The sequence below is a fragment of the Pongo pygmaeus genome, chromosome 15 (genome assembly GCF_028885625.2).
Source record: "Pongo pygmaeus isolate AG05252 chromosome 15, NHGRI_mPonPyg2-v2.0_pri, whole genome shotgun sequence".
Classification (NCBI taxonomy): Eukaryota; Metazoa; Chordata; class Mammalia; order Primates; family Hominidae; genus Pongo; species Pongo pygmaeus.
Genome location: NC_072388.2, coordinates 92659340 through 92683221, shown reverse-complemented (window position 1 = coordinate 92683221; position 23882 = coordinate 92659340). Strand labels below are relative to the sequence as shown.

The 23882-nt window shown below is 40.6% G+C and overlaps 1 protein-coding gene across 1 annotated transcript in view; it reads right to left on the bottom strand.

The window, feature by feature from the left end:
- The window catches only part of UNC79 (unc-79 homolog, NALCN channel complex subunit), a 279575-nt gene that overhangs the window by 62749 nt on the left and 192944 nt on the right, over positions 1-23882 (bottom strand). The window contains exons 33-38 of the mRNA XM_054447451.2: positions 16350-16457; positions 12617-12733; positions 9960-10043; positions 6014-6116; positions 3571-3711; positions 632-670 (exon numbers count right to left, since the gene is read on the bottom strand). Of these exons, the coding sequence (XP_054303426.2) occupies positions 632-670; positions 3571-3711; positions 6014-6116; positions 9960-10043; positions 12617-12733; positions 16350-16457 (592 nt within the window). The remainder of the gene's footprint in view (positions 1-631; positions 671-3570; positions 3712-6013; positions 6117-9959; positions 10044-12616; positions 12734-16349; positions 16458-23882) is intronic.

Sequence of the window (23882 nt, the reverse complement as noted above, 5' to 3'; positions counted from 1 at the left end):
GTAAGTTCCGTGAGAGCCAGGATTTGATGTTTTGTTATAGTTACTATGACCTCAATAACTAGTAGTCACTCCATAAATACTTGTTGAATGAATTACTGCTATATAAGTCTTTCTGTACTTTTTCTTCACAGCACTTAGCACAGTTTACAATTATAAATTTGTGCAAATATTTTATTCACATTGGCTTCATGGATAGACTATAAGCCCCATGAGGGCAGGAATAATGTCAGTTTTGCCCCCAGTGAAGGCCAAAGTGTCTAGCACAGGGTGGGCTTAAAAGTATTTGTTGGCTAAAATGAGTGAGTGAATGAATGAATGAATGAAGGCATGAACAGAAAATGAATAACTAGTGCTCTCTAGAGCTGCAACTGGAACCTTACAATATTCCTTCCGTGGTGCACAAGCTGGTATATTTTTTATTTTTATTTTTTATTGAGACAGGGTCTTGCTATGTTGCCCAGGCTGGTCTTGAACTTCTAGGCTCGAGTGATCCTCCCACCCTGGCCTCCCAAAGTGCTGAGATTACAGACGTGAACCACTGCACCCAGCCCCACACTGGTGTTTTAGAAACGGGATGAACATGCACAGAGGAGAAAAGAAAGTGAGATCTGGGCTCGTGTTAGGACCTTACCTTTCTGCTTGATTAGAAAAGGTAGTACTGGATGCCAATCTAGGAAATAAAGTAAAGAGAGTCACACAAATATCTTAGGTTTCCATGACGAAATGCATTAATATTGTGGGAGGACCTGTTGTATTTCCAGTTTAGATGGGTAGACATGTATAATGTTGACAATTCCCTCGACGGGACAGAGGGCCCACTCAGTGGTCAGTCTCTAGAGTTAAACTTGACCTAGTCCTTGAGACCTGCTATGTCAAGTTAGTCATTTTCACGGAAACACTTGCAGTTAAAGCTGGTTTTCTACAAAATGGCACCTGCAGCCAGGCCAGACAGTTATCACAACATTTGACCCAGCCCCTCTCCATATTAACTCAACTCAAAATTCATTTCTTTGTATATAACCTCTGAAACCTAGCTATAAACAAACCACAAATGGTAAAAGCCTCCATAAGATAGTAAAATAGATAACAGGAATATTTGTCAGCTGTTGGGTTGAAATGAGGAGAAAGGAAATGTTACATTGAGAAATGTATTGGTTAACGATATGGAGCATATAATTTCCAGAAAAGTATAATTATACGGTTTTGTATGTGTGGAAATACTCTATATTTTATCATATAGAAAGAGAATGGACTACACTGATGGGTTTAGAAGAACATGTCTGGATCAGTAAGATACTGAAGAAACAGATAGGGAGAATGTTGCAAATTTATTTACTTGATGAAGACTATAGGTGTAAGAGTGAGCTGAGCCAAGACCCCACTTAGAGGAATAGGGGGTCCAGCAACCACTAACACCAGACACCATTCCCAGTTGTGTTGTTTACAGACCCTCTCATGCTAATGACACTACAACAAATAGATAAACATTGACAAGTAAACTAAACAGTAACAGTAATTAATGGTGCAGCAAATGAGATTTTAAAGGCTGTACCTACAGAAAGGGATCATGTAAGAGGGATCCAAGCAGACAGCAAAGTATGAGATCATATGGAAAAGCTTGAGTGATCCATGAAAGGGTTATGCTGAGCTTACAAACTCTTGGAATTGCTGGGAATGGTCCCCGTGGTCATAATTAGCACAAATAAACAACGTGTTTGTAAAACCACATGATCTCATCTGTTCTTCGTGATGAAGTGAGGCATGCCAGGAAGCCCTGAATTAGCTGACAGTTGAATCTGTTTTCTTGGTAGCTTTGGTGATTAGGCTTAGGTTGCTAAGAATTGTGGCAGCTTGCACTAAATGTACTCCCTGTCTCTTGCTAGTCTACCCAAAGGAGGTAGAGATTTAAATATATGTGTATGTAAATATGTAAAAATGTATCTGCTACTGGTTTTCCCTTGCTTTTCTTCAAAGCTCATGTGTTTCCATCCTAACAGTTGGCAATGTTTGAACATATATTGTTCTCACTTATGTTAAAACAAACAAACAAAAAAAAACTGAAACAAATCCCTCTATATAGCTATGACAACTTAGATCATCTGTTTCAAAGAGATGATAACAGACCAGAACAATAATTCTATCCATTCTGAAACTAAGAAGTATTGATAGTAGAAACTGTGACCTGGTATTAATAAAAACTCTCAACTCCCCAAGTATTGCTGATAGCCAACACAACATTTATTCCCCAATTACTATGACTAGGTCAAACTCAAGGGCTTAAGTGAAGTAATTCATCTTTTCTTCTCTCTCCATATCCTCATATCCATCCCTTACTTGGCACATGGGCTATTTTGAAGTCTTGAGATGCAATGATCACACTTACCTTTATACAATCTCTGTCTATATGACTCCTAAGGACACAACCAAAAAAACTGGAGGAAGGGAGGATAAGGAAGCCATACACTTTTGGGGTTGAGGAGTTTATAATGCTTTCCTATTTGTCTTCAACTTGAAGTCAGCATTTTTTCGTTTTTAAAAAAGGATTAAATTTTAGCTCCATTAAGATTCATTCTCTTTCCTTTCCTCAAATGCCAAGAATTTACAGAATCCAGTTCTTGTGCTACCTCCTCCTTATAAACTTTAAGAAATCTTTCCTATACTAATCTTCTCTAGCACTTAGCTCTCTCTCATTCCACTCATTACAGCATCTAATCACGCCCTATCTTGTATGGCTAGTCAATGAGTCCACAGTAACTGTCACAGCAACTAAGTCCAAAGTACCTGAGGGCAAGAGCTCTGTCTAACACCTGCAGTCTAAAGCACCTGGCACTGTTAGCACAGATTGGAAATGTTAATACGTTCATGTAGAGTTTAATTCAACCCTCTCCTGTAAGTCGTGCATGCTAAGACTATAGTTTGTTATTGAATTTGAGCTTTCTTCATATCCATGAAATATATCATTTATCTTCTAATGTCCTATCTACTAAATAGAATTTTCTTAGCATGAACACCCTCAAAGCAGCTAAGCGTAATCTCTCAGTCAGGTTGAAAGCCCTGTTTCCCAAATGTGTGCATCCTTCTTTTATCTGAGTCAGAAATGTGAACCTGCTACAATTACTATGTGTCTCCTCAAACAACAATGCCCCAAGTTTCATAGTTAAATGAGGAGTCCTTGAGATTACAAATGCCTAGAAAATCCATCTCAAAACAGGTAAAGAGAAATAATAATAACAGGTAATATTTATGAAGTGCTTACTACCAACTGCTGACAGTTGTGTGCATGGTTACATCCATTAGCTCATCTAGTGATAGGGGTAACAAACAGTGGGGTTTCCTTAGTGCAGTTGCCTCTAGCTTTGCTCTGACGTTGTGACTCATGACCCTATGCAGCTGGAGAATTCAGTCGAAAGACGGGTCTATTTGGTTTTTAAAACTAGTCTGAGTTGATGTCACAAATACCAGTATCTACAAGGTGGCTGAATGTTTCACTTTTGAACTGGCAGTTTTTAGTTCAAGATAGAGACTGAATAAAGGACCTTCCTACCAAACAAAACAGAAGCTGACATTCACCTTCCCACAGACTGCATGATATCCAGCAGCAGCGGGGCTGCCAGGTCTGGGCTTAAGTGAATGAATGTGGAGAGGACCACGATGGCTAGCCCAAGTGTCTCTTCATCGTATTCTTCAAGAATGGCCCCACAGTCATGGCATCTGCAAAGAAAAGAGAGACATGCTTTCCTTGAAAGAAAGAACCATGGTCTCAAGATATAATATACTACACACATGGCTGTTTTTAGTAGGTCTTGGAAAGTCTCCAAAAGGAGATCAGGAGCCCCACTCTGGTAATCAGTAGGGGATTCCAGTGCTGCCATCACCACAGATACAGAAACAGCACACATGGCAGAGACCACGAAGGTGCCTCTGATGACTGCAAATGTTCTTTCAGTTCCCCAGCATCTGGCCTGCATGTGAGTGACTGCTCTCGCTTAGAATGAGTACCAACTGGGCCATCAGTTTGAAGCCTGTGGATGAGGGATTTGATGCATTTGACATTATTGTTGAGGAAAATCAGTAACTAGATTTGTTTTTCATTTGTTGAAGATAAAAATGAAAAATGCTTAGGCACGGATGGAGGCTTTCACAAAATGTTCTATTTGTGGCTAAGAGACAGGGTAGTCAAGCCTATGGAACCATCTGGAAAGCCTGAGGAGACAATGGAGTCTCTTCTCCACCACTCACTCAGATGAGTTTTATGAAGTCACCAGGCCTGCCGAGTGTCGTATGTAAAAGCACAAACAATGGCACCCGCTCTTAGGTAACTTCCAACCTATCGCTCTTTGTAGTGTCCTAATGTAGGGTCCATTTCATTCAACTCAACCAAAGCCAGCTGATAAAGTGAGCGGTTTTATAAAGGGAAGCGAAAGTCTACTGGGAATAGCAGGGAAACAAGAACTACAACTGCTGTTGTGACCTCTCCTTCTGAAACCTTCCTAAATATAGGCCAAAGAAAGAGCATAAAAATTTCTTACAAATTGACATTTTAAAATATAGGATTCACATTTCTAAGTAAAAAAGAAAAGAAATGGAGTGCACTGAAAGGCAAGTAGAAAAGATTAAGACTTGTAGAGGGGTGTAATCCCAAAGGAAGAGCTGGAGAGAGCCCTCCACAGGCAACTCAATGACCTGTGTGGACCTTCCAAGGCAGCTGCATGAGACAGGAACCGCCACTTCTTCAGCTGTGGCTGTCAGGTCATTACAATGAGTAACGGATGGCCAGCTACAGGGATACTCACACCAGCCCCTTCCACCTTACCTTCCTCACTTTTTTTTGTTTTTTTTTTTTGAGACAGAGTCTCGCGGTCACCCAGGCTGGAGTGCAGTGGCGCAATCTCAGCTCACTGCAAGCTCCGCCTCCCGAGTTCACGACCTTCTCCTGCCTCAGCCTCCTGAGTAGCTGGGACTACAGGTGCCCACCACCAGGCCTAGCTAATTTTTTTGTATTTTCAGTAGAGACAGGGTTTCACCATGTTAGCCAGGATGGTCTTGATCTTCTGACCTTGTGATTCACCCGCCTCAGCCTCCCAAAGTGCTGGGATTACAGGCATGAGCCACCGCGCATGGCCCATTCCTCACCTTTTATCAGAAGCATACTATATTAGCCTGTTCTCATGCTGCTAATAAAGACATACCCAAGACTAGGTAATTCATAAAGGAAAGAAGTTTAATTGACTTTCAGTTCCACATGGCTGGAGAGGCCTCACAATCATGGTGGAAGGCAAGGGGGAGCAAAGTCACATCTTACATGGCGGGAGGCAAGAGAGCTTGTGCAGGGGAACTCCCATTCATAAAACCATCAGATCTCGTGAGACTTATTCACTATCATGAGAACAGTATGGGGGAAACTGCCCCCATGATTCAGTTATCTCCACCCAGCCCCACCCTTGACACATGGGGATTATTACAATTCAAGGTCAGATTTGGGTGGGAACATAGCCAAACCATATCATCTACCTAATTTATCAATCAGGTCACTTTTACCAAGAAGGCTTCCTGGTCCAAGGGGATTTCTCTAAACTTGAAATCTTACAAGTGTTTTGTTTTGTTTTGTTTTTGAGACAGTCACTCTATCACCCAGGCAGGAGTGTAGTGGCACCATCACAGCTCACCACAGCCTCGACCTCCCAGGCTCCAGTGATCCTCCCACCTCAGCCTCCCTAGCAGCTGGGACTACAGGCACACACCACCATACCTGGCTAATTTTAGTATTTTTAATAGAAATAGCGTTTTGCCATGTTGCCCAGGCTAGTCTCAAACTCCTGGGCTCAAGCAATCCATCCGCTTTGGTTATTCTTTATCATACTCACTAAACAAGCATCTGTGTGCCAGGCAATATACTGGAAGAAGAAATTATGACTTAAAAGCAAAGCATGCCTCTTCTGAAACTTTCTCACCACTGTGGGGACCAAACTCACATTCTGTAAACATGGTGAAGAAAACAACTGTGCAAGCTTACTTGTCCGTCATCACCGTCGGCTGCTCGTCAGTGAATTCTTCGGGTGCAGGCACAAACATACTGACTATGCTTGGTGCTGATAGCAGGCTGGATTTGGTGGCACCTGGGTAAGCAGCAAAGGGACAACCAGTGAATATAGATGAGCTTCAAGGGGCCAAGAAAGGCCTGGTTCTCCTCTTAGAAACCCTCCAAAGATCACATTCCCAGGAACGCAACTTGGACATCCCAATTGCACTGCAGAAAGCCCTCAATCATAAAATGAAGCCAAGAAATACTGTGATGTGTTTCTGCTTGGTTGAAGTGAAGAACTAGACTTCTCTCTCTTTGCTTCTTGACTTTGAAAGAAATCAGAAAGAGCTCAGGTGTGCCAGCAGGGTCCAAAGACAAAGATGAAGGACAAAGGGGGAAATCTATTCAAGGGTACCCTTAAAAGAGCTACCATTCTTATTTGTAGGCATAAATGGAAACTGCCCATGTGATACTGCATTTCTAAAATCACAAACGCATATCAACACTACAGTTTTGTTAATATGGGAAGGTGGTAAGATCCCAGAACTCCATGCACTTAAGCAATGGAGATCTTTGAGCTAAGAAGTATCAGTGTGTTTGTTTGTTTGTTTGTTTGTGACAAGGTCTTGCTCTGTCACCGCAGTTGGAATGCAGTGGCGTGAGCACTGCTCACTGCAGCCTCAACCTCCCAGGCTCAAGCAATCCTTCTACCTCAGCCACTCAAGTGGCTGGGGCTACAGGCACACGCCACAATGCCTGGATAATTTTTAAGTTTTTTTGTAAAGACAAGGTCTCACCTTGTTATCCGGGCTGGTCTCAAGATCCTAGGCTCAAGGGATCCTTCCATCTCAGCCTCCCAAAGTGCTAGGATTACAGCTGTGAGCCACTGTGCCTGGCCTTGCATTTTTCAAACTGAAGTATTTATGAAAGTAATATCAAGTTTTTTTGAAGGAACCATCCAGTGACTCATTCCACGTCAGCCAATCGATACCATGGTGTTTAAAACTTTGGGGTTTGATGTCTTCAAAGAAATCTGAGGCAAGAATCTTAGCAACATGGTCCAGGGATGAGTAAATCAGTCTGGAGAGTCAGGAAGCTGTTCTCCATTAAGAAAGCCACTAGTGCAAGAGAGTCTCATGAAAATGAAGCACCCCAAGAAGAATCTCAAAGGGATCATCCAGAATAATGCCATGTTCTACAAAGTAATAACTAAAACTCTAAGTTCCTCAAACAGGAGTGAAGGCAGAAAAATCCAAGAGTCATTAAATAATCTTTCTCATCAAGGTATTAGTATCTTGGTGCTGGGAGAAAACAAACAAGCAAACAAAAACCTGGTATGTATGACCTTTCCTCAAATAGGAGAAAGATAATGATTCAGACAATGAGTTTCTAAAGGAATCAAAATATTCATAAAGCTAGCCAAGTGGGCAATGTGTTTCAATCTGAATTTTAGGAAGAAAAAATGGTGTTGAGCCTTTGAAAAGTCAAGATGCTTCCATTCTACAGACTCCTTTGCCTGATCAAAGGTTACACGAGTATAAGAAGCAGAACATTTGCAAATCCAAACTGCAAAGGAAAGTATCTGAAAATATCTTTATGTCACTTCCTAAGCTCCCAAATGGGAATCCAAATTTTACTACTATATTTATCAGCTATATCCAAGATAACATCCTTCCCTAAGTATATGTAAGTGTATCATTCACAAAGATCTTCAATTGTTTCACAAAGATGTTACTTTGAGTGGAAGCAACAGTATTACAAGCATAAAGGTACACTGATTGATAATAGAAAAGGCAAGAAATAGTCCAAGATAAATGAAGTCACAATTGATTATTAAATAGCACAGTAAACAGCATGAAGTTGCTTCAAGAAACCAAGACACAGAAAATTTAAATTCAATACTCCACATTTCTTGAACATTGACAGACCACATCGACCAGATGTCAGAATGCTTGTGCTAAAAGTGAAAAAATTCAGCCCATACAATATATGATGATACGTACATAGACTAACTAGAAACATAAGAAATTGATTTTTTAATTAAAAAACCTCTGAGTTAAGCCTTTCAGAAGATTATTGCCAATTACTATTATATAGTAATCACAATTAAAGTCAAGAAAAGGGAGGCACTCGAAGTCATTCTGGCAGTTTCAAACTAATTATTGCCTAATGCAAATGCCAAGAAAGAGGTGTTTTTGACAATAGCATCGTGAAGTTGTTTTTCCATATGACAGCACGGAATGTATGATGCAATATTTATGGCCATCATCTATAAAAGCAGACAGGTTCAGTTACTGGACACTGATCCCCATAGGGCAACACTGGCTGAATCAATGGATTCCTAAATATTGCTACTGTAGTAGGAACAAAAAGTAATGTACTAAGAGGAGATGGGAAATGCAAAATGGAAGCCACAGACCTCAGCCACCTTTGTTATACTTCAGTCACAATAAGTCTGCAATGTTAAAGACAGTCCCTATCACCCCCAAGTTGCTGCCGACATTTCTGATGCCTCCACTACTGGCTCCCCTTCTGAATAGCTGAAGGGCACGCTACACTGAGCTAGTAGCAGAAACAGAGGGCCCTCAGAAACTTGAATGAAGAGGGGCCCACTTCCAGAGCCCCACTTTGAAGCTGAAGATTTTGACACAAGTCCCTTTGTGAGTCTTGGAGACAGGAAAAATTATGAAGGTGTTTGTCTCAAAGGCATGCGTGGATCAATCCCCCAGCTGTACTGATAGGCTCTTGAGTTTACCATGAAAGAGAGTGACTTTCCGTCTTAGTGTTCTCATCACCTCATTCCACTTTTGCTGCTACTGAGTCACCAGATCATGAACAAGCACCAAAGATTTGTTCAACCACCCTTACTTCTACTCATCAAAGCTTTTCCTAGCTATGATGAGGTGAGGAAGAATCTCACCTCATCCAATACAGGGACTAAAACTGCTATTCATTGCCAAAGAAATGTGAGCAAAAGCTGGAGATCAATATCTCCTCATTCCTTAGGAAAATTAGAAGAGTGACATGATCTAGAAAAATAGGTCTACTTGATTTAAAAGACTAGTTGTGAGATGGGATCATAATTCTTTCTGGGTATTCTGTTTTTCTACCAATGATAGGTTAATCTGCCTTTTCAATTAAAAAAGAACAAAGGTAACAATTAACTACTTTGGTAGTTAAAATTCATGGGATTAATTTTGAAAATGAATATTCTGACCTTAGCACAGATTGGCCTTCAGCTTGCTTCTGTGAGCAGCATCAAGTCAAGTGAATCTTTTCAATGTATACTTCAGAGAGCTGGAAAGAAACTATTAGCCTATGACCTCAATATTCTAGAAAAAATACAGATTAGCTGGACCATGCTCAGAAGAGTAGATATGGCATGATATGGAAAACTGATATGTCTGAGGAGGAATGCCAAAGGACCTAGGAATGTCTGGTCCAGAAAGGACTGAGGGAATAAGCAATGTCCAAAAATTATAGAAGAGGCCAGGCATGGTGGCTCATTGCCTATAATCCCAGCACTTTGGGAGGCCGAGGCAGGTGGATCACCTGAGGTCAGGAGTTTGTGACTAGCCTGGCCAACATGGTGAAACCTCATCTCTACTAAAAGTACAAAAATTATCTGGGTGTGGTGGTGCATGCCTGTAATCCCAGCTACTCGGGAGGCTGGGGCAGGAGAATGGCTTGAACATATATATATATGAAAGAGACTAGACTTGTTTCGTGTGCAAGGGTTAGAAAGTCATTATAAGGAAGAACTGTCGGCCATGTTCAAAGATGAGATGTCAGGCACTCAGCCACTGGGGGTGTCTGGGCAAAGGTCATCCCTACTCCCTGGAGCTGCTAAGAAAAAGGCTGCACCTTCTGGGTGACCAAATGATGGACATGTCCAGTCTCCAACTTTTACAGCCAGAGACTCTGTGACTCAACTAACCTCTCATCCTCAATGGCTGTCCCTCCAGGTCAGGGTTTAGGCATGTTGGCACGTTACACTGGCGTTTCCCAGGCTGTATCTGTTCTGTGGATAAATAGAGGGTTTCAATCTTTGATGTGGTCATCTTAGCACCATTTAGAACACAAAGAATTTAACCAATCATCTCTTGGGGCCAATTTTTTGGTCACTGTTACTATGTATTATTAACATTTACAGATCACATCCTAGATTTTAGGGTAGGGTTATTTGGGGCTTCACTACAAACCTGCCATTCAGTTCTATGAAATGCAACTAAAAGCAGGACAGCATCTAAAACTATTCCAAAAAGTCCAGACAAGCACCCCACCCTGCCCCCCAAAAAAAGTTCAAATCTCATATCTCCAGATAGGAAATGAAAGGCTAATATCACAGCCATGACAGAAATGTTTTATGCAAATCAGTAAGTACATAAGTGATCATTTGGGGCAATGGCCAGAAAGGTCATACTGGAAACATGTGGAACTGGTAGAAGGAAATGACAGGTGTTGGACTGAGGGATGGGGAACAGGAATAAGGGGGAGGGGGCAAAAATGGAGGCATGGTGCTTCAAAAATGTTTGTTCACACGAAAGATGAGGCAAAGCAGTAAGTCATGGCGCCATGCATGGGTGGAGAAGAGACAGGTCTCCTATGCATGGGTGGAGAAGAGGCAGCTCTCAGGGTAGAGCTGGTGTGTGCTGAGGTGAACTGATCAGATCCATGTTTTAGGCTGCCTTTCTTGGGGTGCCTACATGGCCACATTTGTTGTGGTGGAGACCAGCAAGTTACTGAATCTACATGTGTAGTTTAAAGTGACATGCCACCTAACATTGTACTACACAGTCACAGACTCTCCCCTAGGCTCGGATGTGAGGAGGACTTTTTCTGGCGCTAATCAAAACAAGAATATTGAGATGACGCTTATAGGACTTGGTGACTCGAGAACCAATTTGGAGGATGGAAAACAGGCCCAGGAAAACTCGCAAAAGAAATTCAGACAGCATATAAATGGGAAATATTAAATGACAAACCAGAGTGACATGAACAAGATTGAAATTTGGTTGAAAAGTGAAAAATTCCGTTAAATGGGTTATTTGGCATCGTGTAGATTTTCTTAGATTAAAATTTGGACTGAAAATTGAGATCAGTTTGCCTTTTTATAACTACTGTGTCCATTGAAGTAGGTTGTCATTGTAGTCAGAATCTAAACTGGTTGGTTAGCTTAGGCTGAGCTACCTGCTGCAGAAAACAGTAGCAAGGTAAAAATCATCTTCAGAGCCCTCACATCAGCATTTAATTATCGGAGACCTAATCAAACAAAAGCTGCCATTCTCAGTTCCTTACACAGCTTCATCTCCGTAAAGAAGAAAGCACAGTCCTCTTTGGTGTAGGCAGAAAGACTTCATTCAAACCCAGTGAACTCCTGAGGTTGGCTGTCCAGTCTTTCTCCTTCTCTCCCTTGCCTGTTGCTCTTGGCTATTCACTGCTCACTACCACATATCACTAAAATGAAGAGAAAACACTAAACCTTTACAATGTAAAGAACCCTTATAAAGTCCAGGAGAGTTGAAACTATCTGTTAAATGTGAGATTTGGTATGCTGTGTGGGATTTAGTTATCTAGACTAGCACTCTCTCTCTCTCTAAGAATAATGAGGGCAAGTAAAAGTATGTATATAAATACTATGGCTTTGAAGAAAATAAAAGTATCTCAATATTTTGCTTTTGTGGATATTTAATTCGTAGTCATCAGGAAGAATATTAAAATAATCTCGTATCACTGCAGCCAGAAAGTATTAATCACGATACTAAAAGAGTCCGATCCAAGGGTAGGCCCCAGAGCATATCACCATAATAAGCCCTTACATTTTAGTGGTGCATGCATGTTGCAAGGTGTTTTCACATGTAGAATCTTGTAACTCAAATGACCCATTTAATTGTAGAAGAAAAAAAAACAGAAAAGGCAGGCACTTAAAAGAGGATGAGGATTGTGGCTATACTACTGGCTTGATAAGGTAGTACACATACAAAACATGGTAACAAAGTTTAGAAAATGCAGAGTGATCATGTTTAGAATAGACATGTCATGGCAGTCAATTCTTACTTTAAAATTGAGGTTAGATGCAGTTCCATCTTATGAGCATGGGGGTATGCGGCTGCAACCTGGTGACCCTGCTGGCTAAAACACAGAACTCATATTCCCAAACCTACTGGAAGATCATGATGTCACTAAGCTGATAATTTTTATCACTATTAGTATTACTATAAATATTCCCTCATTTGGGGCATACTTTGTAGTTTATACAACAGAGAATACTGATAATCTGCTGTGTGTTTTCTTTTTTATTTGCATCATGAAACCATAGTTCCATTCCCTCCTCCCCAGATCAATAACCTAATATCTGGAATCTGGGTCTTAGAGAGAACAAGAGTTGGGCCAGCCTCAATGGAAAAGCGTGTCACTCTAGAACACTTGGGAAGTTTAAATAGACTTACTAATTACCTTAGGTGGTTTTGAAAAATTATCTGAACCACAGAACATGAGAGAAAATCTGTTCTTTAACAAGGGAGCAGAGTGGACACAGAGAAAGTAGCATTTGCTAATCCGAGAGGTAGAATGAGAAGAAAAAGCTTGACCCACCAGTGTCCCAGTTGCTGATGTTATGGGGGGCGCTAGACTGATGCTCCAGCTGCCGCTTCATTAACTGGCTCATTGTCAGAACTCCCAGGGATCCCCTTTTCATCTGCCTATACTGAGCTAGATGGAGGAAATTAGGAGATGATTATAATAATAAATTTCCACAGCACACAAAGGCTCCACACATCCATATAGAATTTTAATTGACCCTTCATTTGCTATTCATAATTTTTGGTAAATTGTATGCTTCTGTTCAAATGAAAAACTAAGGTACTCTGCTGTTCCGGATACCTTTCTTCACACAGTGAAGTTGGTAACAGTGCCCATTAGCACTGATTTGTTGCCTGTAAATATTTATCCCAGTTATAACTGAATGAAATATGATTATCTTCATCTACTTTTAAAATTATATACTCTGCCATGTTTCAAAAAGGATTTAAGACAAATAACAAATTTAAATGTATGGCTTAACTTTCTTTAACAAAGCTTGTGCATACATTATTTCCATCTTCTTCATAGCCCCATGAGGTCCTTGTGTATGTGTGCATGTGTACATGATGTGTGTGTGTGCGTGTATATTTTAGGGTAGGATGACACATACCAACCCCAATTTTTAGAGAGAGAAATTGAAGCAAATGAAATTATATGACTTGGAACCAGTCAGCAACTGAGGTGGTCCTAAAACCAAAACATATCAACTCCAAAGTCAATGCTGTTTTCAATCTCCGTGTGAGCCTCTGCCTACTGTTTGAAAAATGTGAATCAAACAACATTCCATGAGTATATTCTAGTACACATCTTTGTTTTTAAAAAGTGGTAAGATTTTTATCCTGTAAGTTAAGCATTGAAACATATCCCATCAGTGAAATGTCAAGTTATTAGCATTTCCAAACCAGAAAACAATGAAAAACACTTTTGCCAGTAGATTGCTGAGTTGGAAAGCAGTCTCCTCTGGTCCTATTCCCAGCAGTCCCACCAATCCCTACCAAACAGCCCAGTGAGAGAGGCAGAGCATCATGGATGCAACTTTTCTACATGACCCCAAATACCTTGTATATTTGACAACTTGTGGTTATTCTCTGTGTTATAAGAACAACTTCAGAAACCGAAGCTATCAACTACACGCCCTAGAAAGGGATGGTAGAGACCGGGATGACCGCATGGCCCCTGGAAACTCTTCAATGTTATACACATGTTTCACAATCATGGCACCAAGGTGGCAACTTGGTGTGATGTGAAATCAATTATAACATTATTTTTAATGTAATTAGCATGCTGTTTGATTAATGGTGGTCACAACACGTTTAGCTACAAAATAACCAGCTGATAAACTGATCAAAAGGGAAGGATGTGATGGGAATTCTTGTGTCTTAAAGTCAATATTAACCTAACTCATGGAAATGACTACTCAACCTAATACTAAACATCTCTGGTTTTTGTCGCTGATTGGTAAAACTTACAATGTTATGACTCACTTGAAAAGCACAACTTTAAGTAAAATTCAAAAGCAGAATTCTTTTTGAAGATGTAACAAATTTAAAAATTAGCAGCAACTAAAAGACTCAATCAAACGAAAATTTTAAACGTCTGATGATTGAATAATTTCTTCAATTCTCAGGTGTTTTTAAAGACAGCAGAATTCCCTGAGAATAAAACCCTTAATGTTTAGCTCAGTGTATAAGGTACCAGGCATGATGCCTCCAAGAACACACCACCAAGAGCTATAGAATGCATGCTTTTAATGGCAAGGAGGAGAAAGTTGGAAATCTAATGAAGTGCTAAGCTAAATCCAAAGTCTAGATCAATCATGACTTTGGGATCATGAAACATTTGTAATTTGTAAATTCATTTTATGGTATATTTAACTATCATTTGAGTCCTACTGAGCTAATAATCCTATTTCAAATTATACTCTAATTCACTATCTTTTTATTTCTTCATTTTTTTTTTTTTTTTTGAGACAGGGTGCACAGACTGGAGTGGAGTGGCACAATCACAGCTCACTGCAGCCTCCATCTCCCATGCTTGAACGATCCTCCCACTTTGCCTCCCCAGTAGCTGGGACTACAGGTGCGCGCCACCACGCCTGGCTAATTTTTAATTTTTTTATAGAGACTGGGCCTCACTATGTTACCCAGGCCGGTCTCGAATTCCTGGGCTCAAGTGATCCTCCTGCCTCAGCTTCCCAAGTGCTGGGATTACAGGCGTGAGCCACCACACCCAGCCCATTATCTTTTATTAAAGATTACTCATACAAATTAGAAGAAGATACACTTTTATGATTTTAGTATGTGGTCATAAAATTGGCATTTTATCATGTGATCAAACAGATTTTTGTAATAAAAGAAGAATAATCAGATTCAGAACTAGCCATTCTTCTTTGCTACCAAAAGGGCAAATAACTGTCATTTGGAAACTATTTCTTAGAATTTCCATAATCCTTATTACAACTGAATTTGAATTATTTAAAGGAAGTGTAGTATACTAAAAATGAACATGGGTTCGTAAGTCTAAAGGGCCTAGCATCAATTCCTGACTCTATCACTTAGTAGATATTTGACTTTAGGCAAGTCATTTAGCTTCTCTGGATCTCAATTACCTAATCTATAAAATGGGGCCAACAACATCTATCATGCATGTATTGATGTAAGAATTGGATCAGATAACAATGTGTGTGAGCCACTTGGCACAGTGCCTGGCACATGATAGATGTTAAATAGATAGTAGCTATAATTACTATTATGACTGCAAACTCCTGGAGAACAAGTGGTGTTTTATTTATTCACTTTTGACCTCCAGTGCCAAGCACAGTGTCTGGCATCCAGCAGACACTTAGTAAATAGTTGCTGAATGAATGAATGCATGAATGAATGAACAATGAAGATGATGATGTTCCAAACTACCAGTCCAGTAGTTTAAGATCTTTATCTGTTTTTTCAGGATCATCAAAAGATGGTCAAATGAAAATTATTAAATAGCTTTTCAGGCAATGTCCACATGGAACACAACATTTATCAGCACATATGACAAAGGTTTATAGAAGTTGCATCTGTGTTCATATCTCTGATTCTTGGTAAGAATGTCTCATGCTAAAGTCTCGTAATTAACCTCACTGAGACATGTGGATACCCTTATGGAACTTCAGTGGAACTCAAGCTGTCATGGACAAAATCTAGGACCCAGTAACAGAAGCCAGTTTCAAAATACTCGCTTCCTACAGGTCCTGTAAAATGTCGTGCCATTTCTACTCTCCAATCCAAAAGAGCTAAATTCAGTCATGACTTTGGGAATATGATATATCATACATTTATTTTACAATAACCTAGATCAAATTTTGTTAATGATGGAGGCAACTCAAATTAAATAAAAGTGTTCCATGTAAAATTCTGCCATAGACAATGCTTTTCATGTGCCCCAAAACCCGTTCCATGTTTTATGTTCAGGTTATACAATTTTTATTTTATTGAATAATGGAATTCAGTGATCATTCCTTAACAAATTAGGATACGTGGCCAGTCAGTAACCATAGTGATTTATCAAACACTAGAGATATGGATGAAAGTGGGCCATCCTACACCTCAGGGTCTCTGAGAACATACAACATACTGTCACCAAGGAAGCTGATGCAACATTAAAATATATATACAATACCAAGATTGGGAAAATTGAAAACAAGGCAGCAGACGGTATTCCAAAATAAATGTACAGATGAAATAATCAGCAGAGGAAATCTTACTTGATATTGAGGAATGGCTACTTGTTTCCGGCACACCTGCTTCTAACGTAGGGGCAGATGAAGATTCTCGTGGCATTTCCAAAGTTGAAAGTCCTTTAGTAGAAGGATCTACAAACAGAAATATTATTTAATACTCAGGACACTGATTAAAAGCAAGTTCAAGAACCTTTTCTATATCTTTTCCCTCTTGCCTACTACAACCATTCAAATCTTTATACACTTTCTGGGCCTAATAATTACTTTCATGGAATTACATACACACTAGTTACAATGTTCCAGGGAGAGCTGATTCTATGTGACATTCTGCACCTATGGATCTGCCTTTTGGAGATTAATGATAGCAAAATTACAGAGCTAAAGCTCAGCTGTTCACAATGCATATCCCCAAACAAATTCCTTAACCTTTCTGTACTAAATTTCTTTTCATCTAAGACCTAAATATGCTTAATAGTTCATCCCTATCTCTTGTCTAGGTACTCCACCTTTGTCTGACAATTTCCTACTTATCATTTGCATCTCAATTTATATAGAAAATTCCTCCTTTAGGGAGGCTTCTACGACCTCTCTCCACAAAAATATACAAACAAAAATGCTGGGTCAGGTGCCCTTTTGATGTAATTACAGAGCACCTTGCCTTTAACCTTCTCCAGACTTACCACACTAAAATCTAATTGTCTGTTTCCTTGCCCATAACCTTTGCTAACCCTTAAGTGATTTAGGAGCATGGACTGTACTCAACCCGAAATAAATATGCATGATTAATTCAGATTTTGTATTTTATTTGTTGAGCAAGAAACAGACTGTCATTGGCTTTCCTATTTGACAGATGTTGAATTTAAAGTGAAATATTTTCTGCATAGAATATTGTCTTAGTAACCTATCAGTAATGGGAAATACTCTGTCCCACATTATTCTAGGTAACTACAAATCATTTTTCAAAACCTGCTGGAAAGTTTACTGGCTTCTTTCCAAACCTTGTTGCCATCTTAGGCAGTACCATGCAGTGAATCTACTGAGCATCTTGCTGGCTTGGAGTTACCACCATGGGCTTCCATGACTACACTGTACTGGAATTCAGGGATGTCAACCCTAAATGGCTTCAAGTTCTTAAGCTTAATCGTGTTTCTGTCTCATCCTCGTCATGGTGCAAATTGTTTATTCTTGCCAGAGAGCAAACCTCATACATTCATACAAACATACACTTTAAGGAAACAAATGCCATTCTATTATTAGATGATCATTAAACTTGCTAAACTATAGAACAGATCCTAGGTGAGGGTCTGGGACAAAGGTTTCTGAGCACTGATTTCGAAGCATCTATTTTTGATTCTCAGAGGCCTTTCGAGTAGGTATGGTTGCCAGATTAATAACCTCTTGATAACAAAAAAGCATAACTCTTGTAAAGTTTCCCAAACCCTCTTAATAAAGCATAATGACTAATGTTAAATTACTTTAGCCATTAAGATAGTAAAGGTCAGCTATGATTTTTCTCTTAGGTATCCTCCCCAAACTACTAATCAAAAACATGCATAATTATCTCTCTTACCCTTACTGGCCTGCATTCTATGCAGGCTACAACTAACACCTAATAATCTCACCAATAATGTTAGTGAAAAAGCTTAAAGGTAATTTTCAAGGATTCTCTGAAAGATTATTAAGTCTTTTAGAGTTTTGGTATGCCTATTTGTGTGTGTGTGTAAATGTGTGTGTGTGAGATGGAGTCTTGCTCTATTGCCCAGTCTGGAGTGCAGTGGCATGAACTCAGCTCAGTGCAACCTCCTCCTCCTAGGTTCAAGTGATTCTCCTGCCTCAGCCTTCCGAGTAGCTGGGATTACAGGCACCCACCACCATGCCCAGCTAATTTTTGTATTTTTAGTAGAGATGGGGCTTCACCATGTTGGCCAGACTGGTCTCAAACTCCTGACCTCAGGTGATACACCCACCTCGGCCTCCCAAAGTGCTCGGATTACAGGCATAAGCCACCATGCCTGGCCTTGGTATCCCTATTAAAATCCTTGGTGTATCTGTAATTTTAAAGAAATGTCTTACTGTAAGAAGGTCGGTAATAAGCATTAGTGTACTAAGATTCTGTTAGCAAGGCAATCTTTCCTCAGCCCTCCATCATTTTATGAAAGATTTTACTTGTATAAATTTAAGATAAATATCTGAATAGAGCTATCCACTTGGCTTAAAATATTTGTATTCAACTTTTTATAGTGATGGGCAGAAAACATCAGGCTATCCTTTCATTCTTTCATCAGACATTTGCCAGCTCTCTATTAGTCACTTGTGATACAGTCAGTGAACAAACCAGACAAAATCTTTGCCTTCAGGAGCTTTCATTTGGGAGGGGAGAGACAGACAATAATTAATATGCATAAAAGTGAATAAATTATTGTATATTGGAAGATCAATTCTCTGTAGGAGAGAAATAGAGAAGAGAAAGACAGACATCAAGATGCCAGGTAGGGGCTGGAGAGTAGGGCATAGCCCAGGGCAGGCCTCGCAGAGAACCTGGTGTTGGATCAAAGAATTAAAAGGGAGAGAATGAGCCAGACAGATATTCGGCAGTTCCAGGTTGAGGGAGCAATCAGTGGAAAGGCCCAAAGGTAAAGAATACAAAGGGGGGTGTTCAAGACCTGACAAGGGGTCACTGTGGCTAAGTAGCATTGTAGTGAGAATAGTGCGAATGCAGTTGAGAGCCAATGAGGACTAGGACCACATAGGGCTTTGCAGGAATTTAAAGAACTTGAGCTTTTGCTATGAAAGAAATAGGGAGTCACTGGAAGGCTTTAAGCAGGGGGATGGTGTAATCTTCTATTTTAAAAGATCACTCCGGCTGTTGTGTTGAGAGGACATGAAGGTATAGGAGTATAAAATACTACTACTAAATAAAATACTACTAAAATAATCATCCCTAGCCAATTCCATTTTTTCTAAAGTCAGGAGGCTCTAGCAGTTCATCTAGGTCAGAGATGTCAGTGGCTCAGGCCAGAGTGGAAACAGTGGAGGTAAGAAGAAGGTGCCACATTCTGGATGTGTTTTGAAGGTAGATTAAGTTTGCCAGATTAAATAGAAGATGCTCTGTTAAATGTTAATTTCAGATAAACAACAGATACTATTTTCATATGAGTAAAAATAGTCCCATGCACTATTTGAGAGATGTGGCCCCAATTCTTCATATCTCCCTGAATCCATGCCTTTCACCATGTGACTTTAAAGTTCTACCACTAAAGAGGGAGAGTATATTTCCCCTCTTGACTTTGGTTCAGCCATGTCATTTGCTTTGGCTGACAGAATGTTTGCAAGAATAACACGGCCAGAGGCTTGGAAAGTGCCTGTGCAACACGGCTTGTTCTTTTGTGGCTCTGCCATCACCATGGGAATATTTCCAGGCTTCAAGGTCCTGGTCGAGGTCAGAAGGCATGAGAAGCAGAGCCTAGCCACCCAGCCTTGGCCAATCCCCAGGTGAGTCATAGACTCTCGAACTAAATAAATACTTGTATGCTGCTGAGATGTTTGTTACACAGCATTATTTCCGCAATAGGTCACTGATGGTTGTCTTAGCGTGCAGACAATATGTAAAGGTTAAAACCAGATGAGACCATTGAGAGAGGGAGAGTTCATAGAGAAGAGACTAGGATCAAGGACAGAGACCACAAGTCCCTCTGTCATTAGGGAGATAGAGAGGAACCAAAGAGAATGACGGGGTGACCAATGGTGTCAAAGACTGCAGATATGTCAGCATCAGACCTCACGGCTGACTACTGACAGATGTAGCAGTGAAGGACACTGGTGACCTTGACAATTGCTCTTTGGGTGAAATAGTAGGAATGAAAGCTTCATAGGAATGATTTTTTTAAGAGGCAGGGTATCACCATGTTGTCCAGACTGGAGTGCTGTGGCTATTCACAAGTGCAATCATAGCACACTACAGCCTCCAACTCCCAGGCTCAAGAGATCCTCCTGCTTCAGCACTCCAAGCAGCTGGGACTACAGGTGTGTGCCACCATGCCCGGCTTATGAACAGCTTTTAGAAATAAAAGAATGGAAGAAAATTGGAGATAGTATAGAGTTGTCTCTTCCAAACTCTATACTAATGTTTGTCTCTTCCAAACTCTATACTAAAACATTAAAAATGATACCAAAAATTAAATGATACCAAAATTTAAAATGATACCAACCAACATTATGTGTTTTTGTTTTCTTTTAATTTTAATTCATTAGTATGTTTTAGTATAGAGTTTGGAAGCGACAACTCTAATAGAATTTGGAAGAGACAACTCTATTCTATCTCTTCCAAAATGTTTTGCTACAAGGAAAGAAGTAAAATGGGCTAATAGTTGGGAAAACACGGATCAAGTGCTTTTGTTTGTTTAAGAAAGAGAAATAAGATCATGTTTGTAGGCTCAAATCAAGGGTGCTTTAGGGAAAAAAAATACTAAGGGAGGATACAGAAGGGAGAATTTTAGGGGCCTATATTCTTGAGTAAGCGAGAGAGATAGAATCGTGTCCACATGTGGAAAGGCTGGGTGTAGACAGGAATACAGACAGTTAAGCTACATATAGCCCCAGCCAGGAAGTCCAGGTGTGTAGGTGCAGAGGCTGGAAGGTGGGCAGATAAGGTGGTAGGAAGCTGTGGAAAGTCCTTCTAATTATGTCAACTGCAGACTTATTGAAAGTTCGGGGAGAAAAGTAGCTATGAAATAGTCATTTAGGAGACTGGAATTGTGAATGGACCAGGAAAATACGTTATGATTGTCAGGCTGAAGGACCCAGTCGAGGTTCATGGCCATTAAATTTAAAATGATACCAGCCAACATTATGTGTTTTTTTCTTTTTTTTAATTTTTTTTGTGCATGTGTAGTTGCACTTCATACAATTTCATTTGCAAAATCAGGCAGTGGCACAGATTTGGCCCATGTACTATTGCTGACCAATCCTGGATCTATGCTTTCACTGGTCATGTTAAGGAATTCAAACATGTTTCTTTATTTTCTTTTAATTTCTTGAACAATGCATTATGTGTTTTCACCCAGTCACATTCATCTGATAGGTGCAGGTACTGGTAGAGGGAGAGATGGATTTAACACGGGTTGTGTTTAGCCAAGCAAATCTAAAAAGGGAAAGGCCCGAGAGGGTGCAGGCAGGGAGGGGTTACATTGATAGCCTTGAGTTTAAGTTGAGTAAGGAGAAAAGACATGAAGTAGGGGAGGGACAGCAAAAAATACTTGGATCAATACATGATTGTCCAGGGAGAGAAGAAATGGTAATCAGAGAATGAGCAATGAAACTGAGATCATGAAGAGGTTGCAGTTATTGGCAAATAATAAGGTCTGCGATGTGACCATGGGTGTGAGCAGCTGAGCTAAGGTGGAGGATAAAAAAACAATCGCTGGAGAAGATGCATTCAAGGAAACCAAGTGTCAGGAGTGTCATCTACACTAATATTAAAATCCACAGGAATTAAGACAGGAATAATTTAGGAAAGAATAAGAAGGGCCACGAATCAAATTTGTCAACAAGTGAGGAAGAACCAAGGTTCGTGATGATGCAGCAATGCAAGTAGTGGGTGCTATGGTCTGAGGGTATGCAGCTCAGAGAGGGGGTTTCTAGAGACAAGAAGGGAAGGGTCTGAAAGGGGCAGTGCGGAGCAAGGAAGATGCTGCCCCTGGCCAAGTCCAGTGACATGGGCTGTAGGGAAAGCAATGTCCTCGGGGAGAGCTGGGCTTCCATTAGACTCAGAAGGCAAGGGAAATAGAGGAGAATGCGTGTGAGGGATTTTGCTCTTGAAGGACCATGAATTTCCTAGGACACAGCGGAAGGGTTTCAGGAGTCCGGGTAACGAAGGAGAAAGCTTCAGAACAGAAGGTATGCAAGGCCTTGTGGAGCTCTGAGTGAGGGATACGAAGGACGACCCAGTACTCTAGGGACTGACATAAACAGAGATTAGTCCTGGACTCCTGGCAGTTAGCAGGAGCAAGCCTGTGCGTTTGGGAGGGTTTGGAGGGGCAAGTGTCTGGGCCTCCCTCACTCCTAATGATGGAGGCAGGAAAGTCTGGGGACGCCTGGGTCATGCTCTGAGCACAGGGACTCCTTCCCATGCCCAGCAAGGAGGGGCAGAAGAGATCAGATCAGAGTCAGTGTGAGGCAAAGCCCTATGAAAACATACAATTATGATGACAGTAAAATAAATATTATGCCATTTTAAAGACATGTTATAACTATCATGTATTTTTCCCTTGTTCTGTTAACAAATAATTTCCTCCCTGGTAGTCTGGGGAACAATCAAACATAAGGGTGAATAAAGAAGCCAACACAGTTGCACACACAAACCTGCACACTAGAACCTACCTGCAACCTACACATCACAGAGACTCACCCTGTGGACCTCAGCTTCGTATGCACCAGCCCTATAGACCTCTATCATTTCTAGGTCAATGCCCTCCTCCTTCCATATGCAACCATGTTCCTGGCCCCAAACAATAAAAAGGTGTCCCAGTTTCCCTGAAAGCCTTCTTAACTTCTTAAACTTTCTTGTTGTGAACAAGGACCATTTTTTCCCTGCCTGGCTGGAGCGTGACCCTTTCCGAATACGCCAATGTTCATTCAACAGATTTTTACAGCGCGTTTTTGAGGTAGACAGCTCTGTCCTATGAGCTAGAGGACAGCTAGAAACCTCTGGAAATGCCTGGGGCAAATAAAAAAGCCAACTGCATTCCCTTAGAAGTTGCTTTTGTGTGGAATAGCGGGAAAATGTGACTGGAATCAGGCATTGCTTCTGTCTGGCCATGTGACCTGGTGCATCACCTCCTCTATCTAAGCGTCGGTATCTTCCTGTATAATATGAGGGGCTAGGCTAGAGGTCTTTAAGACCTTCAACAGTTTTTAACATTCCACAGTCTATGTATCTACTAAAATAATCATCCCTAGCCAATTCCATTTTTTCTAAAGTCCCACTAACTTTTTAATTTAATTTTATTTTTTTAAATGGAGTCTCACTCTGTCACCAGGCTGGAGTGCAGTGGCGTGATCTCACCTCACTGCAACCTCCGCCTCCCAGGTTCAAGCAATTCTCCTGCCTCAGCCTCCTGAGTAGCTAGGATGATAGGCGTGCGCCACCATGCCCAGCTAATTTTTGTATTCTTAGTAGAGATGGGGTTTCACCATGTTGGCCAGGATGGTCTTGATCTCTTGATCTCGTGATCCGCCCACCTTGGCCTCCCAAAGTGCTGGGATTACAGGCATGAGCCACTACACCCAGCCCCATTAACTTTTTTTAAAAGATCTGAACTAAGAAATGAAGATGGGTTCTGATCAGTGTTGCGGTAACATTACAGAAGACTGTGTTATAGGATGAGGTGGATCATGGGCTTGCCATTTCTTTCAAGTTATCTTTCTTAGAAACAATGCCTCCAAGCAAACACAAGAAATGGCCCCTGAGGCAGGAAATCCATGGGCTGTGATAACTTCATCACCAAGTGATGACCGTGGGTTAGGGTCTAGGCTGTAACTGGTATTTTTTGGTTTCTG